The 15501-nt window shown below is 42.9% G+C and overlaps 2 protein-coding genes across 4 annotated transcripts in view; both read left to right on the top strand.

Annotated features, from left to right (window-relative positions):
- The window catches only part of RETREG1 (reticulophagy regulator 1), a 70036-nt gene extending 65750 nt beyond the window's left edge, over positions 1-4286 (top strand). For both annotated transcript variants that reach the window (XM_069808891.1, XM_009914025.2), the window contains one exon: positions 22-4286. In XM_069808891.1, coding sequence (XP_069664992.1) covers positions 22-533 — 512 coding nt within the window. In that variant the 3' untranslated portion in view covers positions 534-4286. The remainder of the gene's footprint in view (positions 1-21) is intronic.
- Positions 4287-4593: 307 nt separating this feature from the next.
- ZNF622 (zinc finger protein 622) lies at positions 4594-13610 on the top strand. Of its 2 annotated transcripts, none has more exons than XM_069808892.1 (8): positions 4594-4678; positions 5329-5375; positions 6461-7069; positions 8944-9198; positions 9916-10078; positions 11472-11584; positions 12469-12612; positions 13231-13610. In XM_069808892.1, exons 3-8 carry the CDS (start codon positions 6463-6465, stop codon positions 13356-13358), a joined length of 1410 nt encoding a protein of 469 aa, XP_069664993.1. In that variant the 5' UTR covers positions 4594-4678; positions 5329-5375; positions 6461-6462; the 3' UTR covers positions 13359-13610. The 2 variants fall into 2 exon arrangements, with proteins under 2 accessions (XP_069664993.1, XP_069664995.1); XM_069808894.1 differs by having other exon boundaries at positions 4660-4678; positions 5337-5375.
- Positions 13611-15501: the final 1891 nt, after the last annotated feature.

The raw sequence follows: 15501 nt of genomic DNA, 5'->3' as shown, positions 1-15501 counted from the left end.
CTTCTGTTAACCCTGTAACAGATTTTGACCGACCTAGTGATCATGAAGAAGCTTTCGCTAGAGATCTTTCAGAATTTCCTTCCTTAGAAAATGGTGCCGGAACAAATGATGACGACGACTCAAGCATCGGTATGCCCATCCAGCAAAAACAAAAAAAAGAACAAACATGTTTCAAGGCGGATCGTGCTTCCAGACAGAGTAAAGAGAGACCGTCCACTGCAGGGCTCTCCTTGCCTTTGACCAGTGACCAAACCTTTAATTTAATGAGTGGAATTGCTGGGGATGTCATCGCAGCTGCCGTGTCTGCTGCCATCAAAGACCAGTTGCAGTCTGCACAGCAAGCTCCCTCACAGGCAGTGCCCAGTTTGAGCGAGGAGACAGACACAGAGGAGGCTGATGATTTCGAACTGCTTGACCAGTCTGAGCTTGAGCAGATTGAGAAAGAATTGGGACTTTCACAAGGCCAAGAAGCAGAATCCCAGGAAAAGAAAAAATCTTCAGGCTTCCTTTCAAATCTGCTTGGAAGTCATTAACCTGGAAATTGCAGCTGGTAACATAGAAGAAATTAAACATAAAACACACAAAAAAAAATCAAATGCAAAAAAAAAAAAAAAAAGGAAAATTCTGAGCTGTAAGCTTTAACTATCCCTTTAGATGTGTTGTAATAACTTCCCTTACGCAGAGTGAATTAACTGGATAAATTATGAGCTGATACCAATAGTTTAATGTTTCTGGTAGTTACACCTCAATGTAATAGCATGGAAATGAATTATCTATCCACTTTGGTTGCAGATGAGTGTTGGAGGTCAGTTGTTCAAAAGAGTTGGGGGAGAGGGTTTTTTATCTTTTTGCCAACCATGTATTTTGGGGTCCTGAGCCAAATATTCAACATCGGCAGTTTATTTACTCTCGGTTGCCAACCATGTAATACAATTAATGATGCACACAGCGAGGGTAAGTTACCAGAGGATTGCAATGAGATTAACTAAATCTCACCTCCTTCAATCATACCGAAAAGTATGAATCCCTGCAGTTAGCATTACGTGTAGTGCATCTACTATATATGAAACACATTAACCAGCACAACTCTAGTTTAACTGTGTGTGCAACACTATCAAAGAACTTGATTTCATACTTAAAACCTTTGAATTATTTTGGATATGGTGATGCATTTCCAAGTTTTTTGCTGTTTTAGGCTTGTAGAGTTGTAAAGTGGCATGCTATTTGACTGACCACCTGCTGTGTTCCTTGGTAGAGTCTGGTCCTTGGCAGTATTGCCCACGTAAGTCAGCCAACACATTTTTATATTTAAGAGTTAATATGTAAACCAAACAACCTTTCTGGAAGCAGGTGAGGGTAGTTATTGTTTGGAATAGAGGTTAGAGGTAAAAAAAAGAAATAAAGAAAAGGCTTTTTTTTAGGTGCCACTTCCTTAATTCAAGATTCTGCGGGTTTGGGCTTTTTTTTTTCCCCAGGACAGCTGCCATCACTTGCAACAAAAGTTGTGTTGCAAGCTGAATATTTTAAGACACCTAAAAGTATTCGGTGAGGTCATTTGCTATAGAAGACACTCAGAATCTTCTTCCTGGCCTGCAATTTAAAACAAAAAAGAACTTGTTTAAATTATTTGCCAGTTAAAACTCCACACATGCTGAGTGAGTGGCATGGGATCCTAAGCAGATAACTTATTTAACTTTTTCTAGGGCTTTTTTGTTCACCTGTGACAAAATTGAATTGTCATACCAAGCAATAGTAATCAAAGAAATAGGAAGAAGTAAAGCTAGTTTTTTTAATGTGATGTAAACCATTAGCAAAGTTGAGGGACCATGTCAGCTGCTACTACTCCTCGAGTGATTTTCCATTTGCTGGCATTTGAAGAGGTGAATACTGTCATCCAGGACCCTCAGAAAGTACAGCAACAGATTATAAAAATCTTCCACTAACATATATGTGTAGGTAAACCTGTGTTTCAAGTTAACTCCATTTTATTTTTTTTTTCCTTTTGAGGTGAAAAAATAGGCAGATGGCCAAAAAGAGTGTAGCGAAAGGAAAGAGGCTGAGAATTTTTGACACTAGCTTTATCGTTGCTTGTGCTTTTGTGTCAGTAATGCGTATTGACTGTGTTTGCTGTCCTTCACCAGTAAAAAAGTGAGCCTGTGCCTTCATTATCAAATCCATTATGAACTAAGTGGATGCTGGATATAGATCCCACAAGATGCAGCTTTTGAAATTACATCTTAACATTAAAAGCAAGTTTCTGGAAATGATTAAAAAAAACATGGCCACATCACTTCCACAGCACTGGTTGCTAAGTTTCCTTTTTAGCTTCCCCCCAGCCTGTCCTTCCCATTTTTTAAAAAACTAAAAGAAGCTTTTGCTGGGAAATCAGTAAGTTTAAAGGCCATTTAAATTTCTCAGATGAGTTAAAAGTCTCACTTCCTTGCTGCATGTTTAGGACAATCTATACAGTTAGAAGAGTACAACTTCCAAGTTGCCAGTAAAACTTTGTAGGACACCCAAAAAAACGTGTGCTCCCTTGTACAGGAGTACTGGTGCCAGGAGGGGAAATGGGCTACAGGACAGGGAGAGGCGGGAGGGAGGGAGCAGTCCTTCACAGGCTTTTCGGGAGCAGATTGATGGGACGGACTAGCTGGCTGTCAATGGTGGCATTACAACAGCATGCACTTTATTGTTGTTTTATGAAGAATACTTGTGGTTATAAAAGTATGTAACACAGGGGCACTCTTCTAGAATAATAGATTAGATCAAGAAGGAGAAGCAGTTGGAGGAGTTTATTGGACTTTTTGTAAATGATCCATTTTCTGGTTTCAAGATAGAACAATAGATTGATTTTTCTCCAGTACGAGTCTCAATTTACCCCACTCCCCCCGAAAGAAAAACAAAGTAAAACTTGAGCAAGCAAATCATTAAAGTTTAGGGGCATAATGGCTTATCTGAGTGTCTTTAGAATTTTATTTTTCTGTTCTTGTGGTAGTCAATTACATTCAAGCCCCTAAATGCTGTGTAATAGGAAGGAAGTAATTCTGTAGCATTTAATATTCTTCCTCAGGTAGTGGAAAGATGCTTAATTTTCTGCAGGAAATTACCTCTTCCCTCCCAAACAACTGCATGTAAGAAACACTTTGCTTGGACACGATACATTCCACTGCCAGCAGTTTGACAGCAAAACACAAAGAAAACATTTCTCTCCTTTGTGAGATCCCATCCACGCTGCCTTTAGTTGGAAATCCCTCGAGAAACCTTCATTTTGCTGTATTCTAGCAGCAGCCACAAAATAGCAGTTCCTTAAAAATTCCTGTCACAATGGTCCACCGCATCTTTCCTACTGAGCACTGTCATCACCTTCCCATCTTCCAAAACTGAGTACACGGACAGGAAGAAAGGCAAGCGAGTATGAGGTAGCACGTAGCTTTGAAACGTGCGTTTTGTTCCCTGGAAGACCTGCCTGTGTGCAATTTCCAGTCAAAAGGCAACACAGCGTGGAGGGCGAGATTGGAGAGCGTGGATGTGTGAGCGAGTGCCGTGGGGTAACACAGGGTATGATCTTGCTGTGGGATCACTTCTGCCCACGTTATTGTCTGGTGTGCTCTTACCTGGCAGTAAACGGAGGATGCTGTGTATTTTTGCAGTCGCGTGGTTAAAGCATTCGCCCTCCCTCACCTTGCAGTGGCTTCTTCACGCGTCCCTGCTGAAGAAAACAGCATGTGTCAGGACAGGGTCTGTCAGTCCTTCGTATTTGGAAAATTGCCCCTTGCGTCAGTACATCCGGGTGACGGGTGGAGTGATGGCCATTTGATGGGTGGCCTTAGGGGTGTCAAATCTGGTGTGAAAGCGCCCATTTTCAGCACACAGGGCTTTTTCCATGTGTCTGTGCTACACACCTACTTACCATTCTTCAGTTTGTTCGTGGAAAAAAAAATAATTACTCTATGCAGAGGAGGGGAAATAATGTTAACCCAAAGTAATAGGAACTGAAGAAACCCTCGCTTCACTTGGGTTTTGTTCGTTTTGCACTTTTCCCAGGCTGTCTAAGCTTTCTGAACAAATTCCCCGCAGTCTCCACGTCTGTTCTCAGCGTGCGAGCGGCCCGGCAGTCTGTCGCCACCGCCTCCCCGGGCAACCAGAAACTGGAAACTTACAAAAATGTCTTTATTTAAAATATTTTGCAGCACTTTACCTAGCCTGATTACTATTTTGTAAACATGGAATTATTCTATTGATTGTTTGTAAAACCATTTAATAAATATGTGTTAGTTTTTACCTTTCATCGTAGCCAATGGCGTGCTTGTTCCCAAAACAGAGAAACGCACGCGCACCCCGCACCCCCCCAACACCAAACCCGAGCGCCTGTCAGCGGGGTTTGGCCGTTCCCGTGTTTTGTTCCCGACATGAGCCCGCCGTGGGCTGGCACCCACCCTGAGCCTCGCTCGGAGCCCTCAGCCCCACAGCCCGCCATTTTCCCGCCCTTCGCTTCAGGCGAGGTGGGCGGGGGGGGGAGCAGGGAGCGCTGCGGGGCCTCCGCGCCGGCAGGGGGCGTGAGCGGCGGCGGGCGGGGCGGAGCGGAGCGGGCCCGGCTCCTCTTTCCTTCCTTCCTTCCTTCCTGCTGGCGCTTCCGCCGGTAGCGGCGCGGAGGGACTCCCGGTACCGAGGGCCGCAGGTACGTGTCCGGCGAGGGTGGCTTGGCCCGGCCCGGCCCGGCTCGGCTCGGCTCGGCTCGGCTCCGCTCCGCCGGGGGTGGCGGGGAGGGTGAGGCCCGGCCCGGCCCCGGGCGGCCTGCGCGGCCTGGGGGTGTCCCCGTCAGCCCTGCCCGAGTCGCGTCAGGCGGCGGCCTGCGCCTGCCCCCCTTCCTTGCGTTCTAATTGTTTTTCCTTTTTCTCCACTTAGCAGTCAGGTAGGAAGGTTTACGGGTTTGGAACCTCTCAGTTACATACCTCTGCCTCTGATCTGGTTTTGGTTTTGTTGTTTGGGTTTTTTTTAATCGCCCCCAGGGTAATCTAGCGTGTAGCTGCTCTCCACCTGTAACAAACCGGTTCAAACTGTTCTGTCCCTGAGGTTTCCGCGAGGAGTTTGTGATTAACAGCAAACGTGATTCGGCGCCGGTTGGTTTATGGCAGTAAAATACCTGCTTGGGCTAGGAAAGGGACGGGGAGCTCTGCAGGTGGAGGGAAATGCTTCAGAGAGCGATTGGGATCCCTCACGTTTTCCTCTGAAACAAAAAGCATCTGTTACACCGAATGGATGCTTGCAGTAATTCAAATAAAATAGCCTGGCCTTTATTTTCTGTTAATGTGTTTTCTGTCCCTGTAGGATTACAGATAACACAAGCAGTAAATTTGGAATCCAGCTCTTCCAAGGTAACAGCATTTGATAAAGTACTTTTCAAGTCTGGGCATGTTTGTGTCTTTCACTGCTGCTTCTCTCTGTTGATAGCTTCTGGGAGGGGCTGCTGTTCCTGCTTTCAGACCCCCTCGTCCCCATGTATTATTTCCTTTTTTTTTTTCCTAGATTAAACCATAGTGTTTCTAAATTGTTTAAAAGATGGGGGTGGCTATAGGGATCTCTGGTTAGGTCATGGTTTTTTGGTCTTTGCTTTTGGAACATTCAAGAGATTCCATCAACTTCTTTTAAAAAAAAAAAAAGTTAAGTTTTCTTAAGCACTGGAAAGGAAGGAAATGTGTGGCTTTGGAAGGGACAGCATCAGTCACAGGTCACTGCCCTCCAGTTGTCCTGTGGCAGCCCCAGTAACGCAGCTCAATGGGATGGTGGGAAGTGGAGGAAGACCAGGGTAGCAGTGGCTTCAAGCCCTGGATCTAGGCATGACTGACTGCATCTCCAGATTAACAGTTCTGTGGGGTGAAGTGTTGTTCACAGTGCATGTGCTGCTCTAAAATAGCTGAGAGAGGGTTTTATTTTTAAATGCGGTGACTTTTTTTCCATTTGGTAAGGCTGTGGAAAATGGAAAATAGGCATGAAAGCAGGTTTTCCCTTTTTACCCTTATTTTGGAGGAATTGCTATTCTCCTCAAAAGCCTATAGTTGGCAGAACACAAGTTTGATAAGAACCTTTAGTTTCTGATCTTCAGTAAAAAGTGCAGAGCTTTCCAAGCACTGCTGCTAGGGCTGGGAACCCTCTCGTTCTGTGTCTGAGCCCTGACAAGCACAGTCGGTGCTGGGTCCAGAGCTGGAATGCTGCAATGCTGCTGTGTTACGAGTGATCTCTGATAACTATATCGAAGTCTTTTAATTTTTTTCTTCTTTTACTCCTTCTAGTACACAGATGTTTGCTAATGCCAGTGCTTAATAAATGTAATTCTGTACCAGAACTGTACGTCTTATGCTGCCTTACATGGGTGCTGTCAGGATGTTGTGTTTGGGGTTTTTGTGGCTGTTACTTATCTTCGTTAGCATGATTATAATTTTTTTTTTTCCCTGCTTTCTAGTAATGGCAACCTACACTTGTATCACTTGCCGTGTGGCTTTCAAGGATGCTGACATTCAGCGTGCCCATTACAAAACTGACTGGCACAGATACAACCTGAAGCGTAAGGTTGCTGACATGCCTCCTGTGACTGCTGAGAATTTCCAAGAGAGAGTCCTAGCGCAGAGAGCAGTAGCAGAGGAGCAGAACAAAATCACTGCCACTTACTGCACAGTTTGCAGCAAGAGATTCTCCACCTTCAATGCCTACGAGAATCACTTGAAGTCCAAGAAGCACCTGGAATTGGAGAAGAAAGCTGTTCAAGCTGTCAGCAAGAAGGTGAAAATATTAAATGAAAAGAACCTGGAAAAGGGACTGGCCCTGGAGAGTGTAAACAAAGATGAAATGAATGCAGCTATTCAGCAAGCCATCAGAGCTCAGCCATCTTCCTCTCCGAAGAAAACACCTTTACCTCCTGGTAATGCAAGTAGCTCTCCAGTTTCTACGGGAAGCACCAGCTTATCACAGAGTAGAGAACGATGGGAAAAACCTCCACGGGTACAGTGGTTTGAACAGCAAGCAAAGAAGCTGGCCAAACAACAAGCAGAGGAAGAAGAGGATATGGAAGAAGGTAAGGCAATGAACATACAAGACATAGCTTGGGGTAAGCTATGTAGTTGTTGGTTTTTTGTAAAAGCCTCCCTCTATTTCTGTACTAGTACAGCATTTTCCATCACAAAAGCTCGTCCTGTTGATTAGATTTTCAGCTTAACAAAGGAGTTAAGGTTGGCCTGTGCTTGCAGTCAAGGACTCTGTGTTAGTGTCTGAACTGCCAGCTGCGCAAGATACTAATGTGTATGAAGGTTGAATATAAACAGTCACTAGTGTGAGCACTCTTTCCCACATAAAATTCTAGGGGAAGTTTCCTTTAAGGAAGGCTAACATAAAAGGTTACCCTAAAACTACTTCTGAAAAATAGATGAACAAAAATCCAATCACGATGATTTGCTGTTGTCCCATCAATCGCTTCACTAATCTGTTGAAGGGAGGTGGGTGTGGCGTTGCTTTTGTTTTTCTCTGCCCATCAAGACCAGAGGAGAAAGTTTGCTCCTTAGCCTGACACTGTGTGGCATAGCTTAACACGTTGGCATCTATATTAAAATTGCTTTAAGAGTTGCCACCCCAACTGCCTGTTCCTGGTGCTTCACCCTCACAGCTTGTGTGGATACAGCTCTTTGTTGAAGGTCAGCCTGGAAAGTGGACAATTGAAAAGATCAGAGCTTCAGAATTCCCAGAAAAGGGTTATTTTTAACCTGGATGCTTTCAGTGCTGTAGTTTACAGTGCAGCTCCAAACGCTGGAGCTGCACAATTGGAGCAGTTGAGTGGGGTGATTAAACTGCAGCAAGGGGACAGGTATGAATGAAGTGGGACCATCCTATGCCAGGTTCATTACTGAAACCATTGTGTCATGTTATTACATCTGTTACAGCAGTTTTATGCTGGTGGAATTTCAGTTGCAATGCAGGGAATCTCTTCTACAGGAGAAGAAACTTATACCTCTGAACATGCATCTTAACATCTCAAGAAGGAGCCAACTTGCACCTGTTTTGTATTAATGTGTTAGTCAAATTGTAATGCTAAAACCTCAGTAGGTTTCTGAATGTTAATTTTCCCCTTCAGTGTTTGTCCACGAATGTTTCCTACAAGTCCTGTTAATTCAGTGTCAGGCTTTTAAAATGATTAAACTATATCCTATAGCAAAGATATACTAGCAGCCTACAACACTGAGGAGCACTGTTCCCTGTTCTCAAACATTCTGTGCACATGGCAGTTGGAAGGGGACCAGTAGGAACAGAGTACTGGGAAATGCTTACTGCCCCAGATCTGAACTCCTTAAAAAAGATTTCTAGACCCTTCTAGCGGTATAGTCAGATTGCTGGTTCATCTGTCCATTAATGAGCTCTGCAGTAATCTTGCAAATGTGTAAAATTGCTAGTATATGTTGGCATATACTAATGTGTAACATAACCTAGTGCATCTGTGACAGCTGGCTTTGTTCTTCTCTGTTGTTAAAGATGTAAGCGTGAACAGGAGTGTGTTTTCCCTCACTGCTGAGTCACTGCTGGAAATGAGTATTTTCATGATTCTGACAGTTGTATTGTTTTTAATGAGCCATGCTTGTGTTCTTGTGCTGTGGTGAATTACATTTAAGGCTTTAAAACAGCAATAAAGTGTTAATAGTTGAGAAAATGAAGTGGGGGGGGGAAATACTGGGTCTGCCAACATTTTTATGGGTAAACTTGAGATTTGCTGTACGTCTTATAAAGGAACACGTTCTACTGGCAATGTTATATTCTTGCACGTGGAAGTGACTGTGTGGCACTTAGCTGTAAGAATAGAAAATGCAGCATTTTCCATGATAACTTTTTCTAACTTACTTGGGACTTGTTTTGCTCGGAAGAAGTAATCATATAAGTAAATATTTTTTAAACTTCCTTTAAAAGACTGGGAAGATATGGATTCTGATGAAGACATCGGCTCTGAAGAAGAGATGGAAAGTGTGGGAGAAGAGGAGGAGGAGCAGGCGGAAGCTGAAAGCACTTCTGCTGTTGGGGCCATACCAGTCACGGACTGCTTGTTCTGTCCCCACCATTCAAGATCTCTCACGAAAAATGTGGCCCATATGACAAAAGTTCACAGTTTCTTCATTCCAGACATAGAGTACCTTGTGGATCTCAGAGGACTAATCAAATACCTGGGTATGCATGTAAATGTTCTCTGATCTTTGATCCGGATAATTATATACTGTTATTGCTTATTTTCACTTGGAGATGACTTAAAATGCTTTGGGTTTGGGATTTTTTTTTTGTAAAATTTGAGCGCTGTCTAGTTTGGTATTTTGATCATGAACAGCACCACAGACTTTCTGGGGAGAGTGAGTGAAAACCCCCCTGAGCAAAGGTGGCCATGTACCCTGTAGGTCTCATGTAGTTTTCTAATGTTGAGAAAGTTGTTCAGCTAACACAAAATTTAGGACAAAACTCTGTTGCTAAAGGGTGCATATGAACTGTGTTATCCTACTAATGAGTCGCAAGTATTTGCCTTATCAGTTTACAGTACTTGTGAGATTGCTAAAAGCTAGAAAAAGCGTATCTTCCTTGAAGTCTACAAGTAATGATGAGAATAAGATAATTTTGGAGTATCAGATAGAAAACTGTATTGGAAATATGAAATTTGTTACTGAGAACACATAATGATCCATACCTTGTCATAGGAAATCTTTAAATGCACAGACTTGTCTCTGATGGAGCCATAGGGTCAAGGCATATGAACAGCAGGGCTTTTCTGGAAATGAAGGGCTCAAGGCTCTTCTTGGTCTCTCTGCCTGCAAGCTGGGAAGCCTACATCACAGAAACGTTAATTATTGACTAGTGAGGCTCTGTTCAGACTAATAGAAGTGTCAATGTTTTCTGCAGGAGAGAAGGTTGGTGTTGGGAAAATCTGCATCTGGTGCAATGAAAAAGGAAAATCCTTCTACTCTACAGAAGCAGTACAGGCTCACATGAATGATAAAAGTCACTGCAAACTCTTCACAGATGGAGATGCTGCCCTGGAATTTGCAGACTTCTATGATTTTAGGTGAGAATGCTTTTCTTTGAGTGGAGCACAGGTGGGGACAGACAAAAAGGACAGTTGAATATTACATCAGAAACTATTATTCATTCTTAAAATTTAGTCCTGTTTGGTTCTGATGCTTATTTTGTGTAGCTGTGTCGTTGTGCGCAACTAAGCACCACGCAGCCGCTCACTCACTTCCCCCCACCCAGTGGGATGGGGGAGAGAATTGGAAGAAAAAAAAAGATAGAACTTGTGGGTTGAGATAATATCAGTTTAATGGAACAGAAAGGAAGAAACTAATTATGATAATAATAACATTAATAACATGACAATAATAAAAGAATTGGAATATACAAAACAAGTGATGCACAATGCAGTTGCTTACCACTTGCCAACTGATGCCCAGTTAGTTCCCGAGCAGCAATCTGCGCCCCCCCTCCCCAGCCAACTCCCCCCAGTTTATATACTGGGCATGACGTCCCATGGTATGGAATATCCCTTTGGCCAGTTTGGGTCAGCTGTCCTGGCTGTGTCCCCTCCCAACTCCTTGTGCCCCTCCAGCCTTCTTGCTGGCTGGGCAGTATGAGAAGCTGAAAAAACCTTGGTTTAGGATAAACACTACTTAGCAACTACTGAAAACATCAAGGTGTTGGCAACATTCTTCTCATCCTAAATCCAAGACACACCACTGTATGAGCTACTAGAAAAAAAATTAACTCTATCCCAGCCAAAACCAGGACAAGGTGGTTCACCACTTTTCTAGGTAAGCATAACAACACGATTGATTCTCCTCTCCTGTGACCACTAACGCTGGTCCCACATGAAAATATATTTTGAATTCTGTTTTGTATATTTGCTGTTACTGAGTTTAAATTTCAGTGTACCAGCAAAGACCATAAAAGGGCATAACTGTCTCTTCCATTACCTTTTAGGCAGATTGTGGGCTTAATACCTACTGAGATTTTTTTTTTTTTGAGGTAGCTGGAGTGAAACAGGACTGCTGTGATTTAGAGGCCTCTTGTTGAACTTTCTGTAACTTATCCTAAGCTGTGTATATTTTGGTCAGAAATACCTCCTGTTATGGCGACAGGTGGATTTAGTGTTGCTTCTTGGAGTGCTCGTTCAGTAGTTGTGCAGAGCTGGTGGGCTGCACAGTAGTGGCTTTTCACTGTAAGTCTCTAAGTGTGCAGCAGCAGAACCGTGCTGAGTTATAGATCCGGGTGGAGAAAGGGTGGTCCTTGTCTTCAGCCTCTGTTCAGGGCAGGGTGCTACTGGGAAGAACTCAAACCAAGGTAGGTGAAATGTGATGGTTTGTGGCTTGCTGTAGCTGTGCATGGCAGTTCTTCTGTGCGATGGATCTGGATAGCTGTGGCTGCTCACCACATATAAACCGTGTACTGCTATTCTTCCACAGGAGTAGTTACCCTGATCACAAGGATGGGGAAGATGCAGAGGTGCCTGGAGAGCGCCCAGCAGAGAGAGAGTTAGATTATGATGATGACACCATGGAGCTGATCCTTCCTTCAGGTAGGCATAGGATTTGTGTAACGACGTACTTTCTTTGCATTTCTCGTAGCTGCAGCTGTTACCTGCAGCATAGGTCATTATTGTAAGTGTTTTCCTTTGGCAAGGGAGAAAGTAACTTTGCATCTGAGTGTCTTTGGGGTTTTGTCCTCACCTTCCATTATTTTTGCTACCAAGTAGTTCAACTTTTTCAGCATTAATGTGTATGTGGACTGGGGCAGGGGGTTCCTTTGCCCACTTTACCTCCTCATTAACATGCGACTCTCATGGTATACTTCAAGAGTTTCCGTATCTTGTTTTAGTGCAACTTGGAGAGGCTATAACCTAGGTTATCTCCTGTAGGTTTTTTGCGGAGAGGCAGCTGGCAACTAATTCAGTAAACAAGTTCATTAAAATTAATTTATTCAATCAAGCTTACTCTTGCCTGTATAGCATTTGGTGCTCTTGCTTGCATTTTTTTGTTGTTGTTTTGGTGTTTTTTGTATGAGGGGACCTCAGCCCTTTCATTCTGAAAAGCACTGCCAACTATGCAGTTACAGAAGATTTCCTGAATGTCAGCAAGTTATCTCCCTGGTTACTTGAAACAGCATTGCCTCTGCTCATTCCCCTAATTAAAATCTTTTCTGATAACTGCCTGTTTGTTATCTGAGCTAAGGCCGCCTTGAACAACAGCATTCTTTGGTTCTTTTCTTCAAGGCAGAGTACAGTACAGCAGCTCTTACAGTAATTACATGGAGTTCCTAACAGTCCTAGAGTTTTTAACATTCTGGGCCTTTTAAAAGCATGTCTCAGCTTAGGGATTTTCCACAGTTTTCACAATATGCTTGAATACTGCATTTCAGAAGCTGCTTTATTACGCATAATAAGATGTCCCCTCCTCTGAACAGGTGCTAGAGTGGGTCATCGTTCTTTAATGAGATACTACAAGCAACGGTTTGGTCCGTCAAGAACAGTGGCTGTTGCGAAAAATAAGAAAGCAGTGGGACGGGTGTTGCAGCAGTACAGAGCTTTGGGCTGGACAAATCAAACAGGTAAGTGGCAATGTAAGGTTTTTGCAGAGGAGGAGGTTCTACGATGTCATCACTCTACAATTAAATAGGTCGAGTTTTTTTCAAATTTCTGGGGTTTTATGCAGTGTTTTTTTCCACTCAGTTCCCTTTCATTCCTGACACCCAAGCAGAATACATTATCAGAAGTTGTTTGTGTCTAAAAGTCCATTGCGGCTTCTGTGCAAACCCTTCAGCTCATTAGCATGCGTGTTTGTGATATTTGGTGATTTCCTAAGATTTGTTGGGTTTCTGCCTGTCAAAACCACTACTCTTGCTATTTAATAATGTAACATAAACCATTCTTTGACAGTTAGACTACTTTCCTGGTTGGGGAGCAGGGATGTGTTCTGTATCCACTTGTGAAATAAAAGAACTGCATGTTGGAATGCAAAACAATGTTTTCCCTTAATCACAGTCATGGGTATTCACAGAGAGAACTGGCCTTTCCCAAGAGAAAAGTGAAAAGAAGTGTGCCAGTATGGAAGGGAAAATGTATAGCTAACTGCTGATGTAAATGGACAGATTAGCTGGTTTGCCTGTAAGTAGTAAGTAAGTTTACAGACATTTATCCCTCTTTCTCTTCCTCCTCTCTCCCTGAAGGGACGGTCTTTGCTCAGCAGCGCGATATGCAGTACCTGCAGAGGATGAAGTCAAAGTGGATGCTCAAGACAGGAATGAGTAACAATGCTACAAAGCAGATGCATTTCCGGGTGCAAGTCAGATTCTGAGTTCCCAGGAGAGCTGCATGCAACTGGTTTGGGGAAGGGGGATTTAATGGTTTCTGGGTCAAGGATTCTGTTATTAAAATGGACTTGGTACCTATCAAATGGGGATGTGTATGCTCGTGTGCCACCCTGTCTATGAGAAGAAGAGCAGGGAGCTTGTCTCTTCCAGTGAAATGATGGTTGGCCTAACTTAAATGATTAAACGGAGTATGTGGCAAAGTAGTCATGGCTATGAATAAAGATGCATGCATAGTCTTGCTGTCCATCTTTGTGAAATCCATTTCGGCGGGGCAGTTGACATTGTCATTTGTCTGAGTATCTTCGGTTTCCAGTTCTGCAAAATGGTTGAGGCCAAGAGAAGATCCTAGATCTAAGAGCCTGAGATGGAGTGTATTGAAGGTTTTCGCTTGTGGTGCAGAGATAGGATAGCTGCGTGTTTTGGACTTCTGGCTGGCACTGTTGAAGTGAAAATTTGAGAGCAGAGATTCTGGGAAGGTTAAGGGATAATTGAAGAAATGCACTGATGGAAAACATAACTCCAGGATTAACATTGTCCTCAGAAGTTGACTGTACCAGCTTAATGCTCCAGCTCAGGGCTGGATTAATAATTTACAGCGCAGTTGTTTTATGTTGAATTTAATGAATTTTCATTACCTAAAAACTGCTTAAAATTACCATAACATTTAGATGAATGTCAATCAAAATTTCTGATGATCTGTTAAAGATTTCCTGATTAAAACTCTGAAGTTACTACTGATGGCAGCTTTTGTTGTTCCCATTTGAGTACTGGTGTTTTGTATGATCTTACTGAAGGAAAGTGACCCACAACACATTGGCTAGAATGGAGGCATGTTCTCCACTTAAGCAGGCAAACTGTTACAGGTGGGCATAGGGAAAACCTGCTTGCTGAAGAGCTGAGGCAGCAGAGCTAGTGTTGGTCCTGGTGTTGTAGATGTTAAAAGCTTCTGTGACCTTACTACCAGTTCTTCTGACCTTCATGTAAGGAGGTGGGCAGTTACAGACACAAAGGTGTCGGCTAGCTCGTGAAGGCCTGAGCTGTAATGTGCTGGACACTGTAAGTGTATGCCACAGGAAAATGGTGATTTGTTTGCCTGTCCGTTCATTGTGAAGGCAGCTGCCACTGGTTGAAGTCAAGTTGCGCTTCTGTGTTTTAGGATTACTCTGGATTCTCTAGTAGTGGCTTTCATTGGCATGATTTTAATAGAAGTTTTCTTCCTCTCCTATGAATGGTGTGGCCATAATGTCACTGGGAATGCTAGGGGGAGAATTTGTCAATTAACACTGTATTTTGACCTCTTAAAATAATCCACTAAAGTCTCGTAAGATGTAAGTTCAGAAAGAGTAGTACCGTTGGCATACCAGTGCTTCTGAAAGAGTGGTGTATTTATGAGACTCTTAGGAAACTGATCATTTCACAATGGAGGTGCATGCCAGGTATTTTTGTTTTGTGGATTTGTCTGTGGTGGTTTGCTTTTGGGGGTTTTTTTCTGTTTTTTAGTAAGTTCTGCTGCCTTGGAAGTTTTTTGCTGTTCCAGCTTTTACTGAAAAGACAGAACTTGATCAGTAATGCAGACTATAGATTTGACACAGCATTTGCTAAGTCAAGTGACTAACACATTAAAAAAGGTACAGATTTGAGTGAAGGGAAAACTGAAGCAGAGAGAAATTTAAAGGAAGGCTGTGTTCACATTGAAAATCTTAAATTAAAGTTGGGTTGATAAATGAGTACCTCCTTTTTCCTGGCAAGGCAGACTTACTGCCATTGTGTATCCATAGCTGCATCTAGCTCACATTTGAATTTATTCTAGAGGGTTTGCTCTGTGTTTTTGGGCTTTACTGTCAAAGTTAGAAGTAAGGAATCTAGTCTCAGCTATGTGTGTCACTCAGGCTATGTGAATCTTAAGACATCATATCCTTCATTACACTCATAACCTGGCCCAACTTGCAATTATGGTATGTGTTTCTAGCACTGAGGGTATATCCTACTTACATTTGTCAAACCTCAGCATCTGGCCCTTGGGAACTGCTTGTATCTTTTTCTTTGAAGTTAGAGATTACTATTAAAGGGTCTTATGCTTATGGACAAGTTAGGTTGTATTTCCACATAGAGCAAAATGAAATGCCA

The sequence above is a fragment of the Haliaeetus albicilla genome, chromosome 21 (genome assembly GCF_947461875.1).
Source record: "Haliaeetus albicilla chromosome 21, bHalAlb1.1, whole genome shotgun sequence".
NCBI lineage: Eukaryota > Metazoa > Chordata > Aves > Accipitriformes > Accipitridae > Haliaeetus > Haliaeetus albicilla.
Note: the sequence above shows the minus strand (reverse complement) of the source record. Positions and strands in the feature narration are given on the sequence as shown.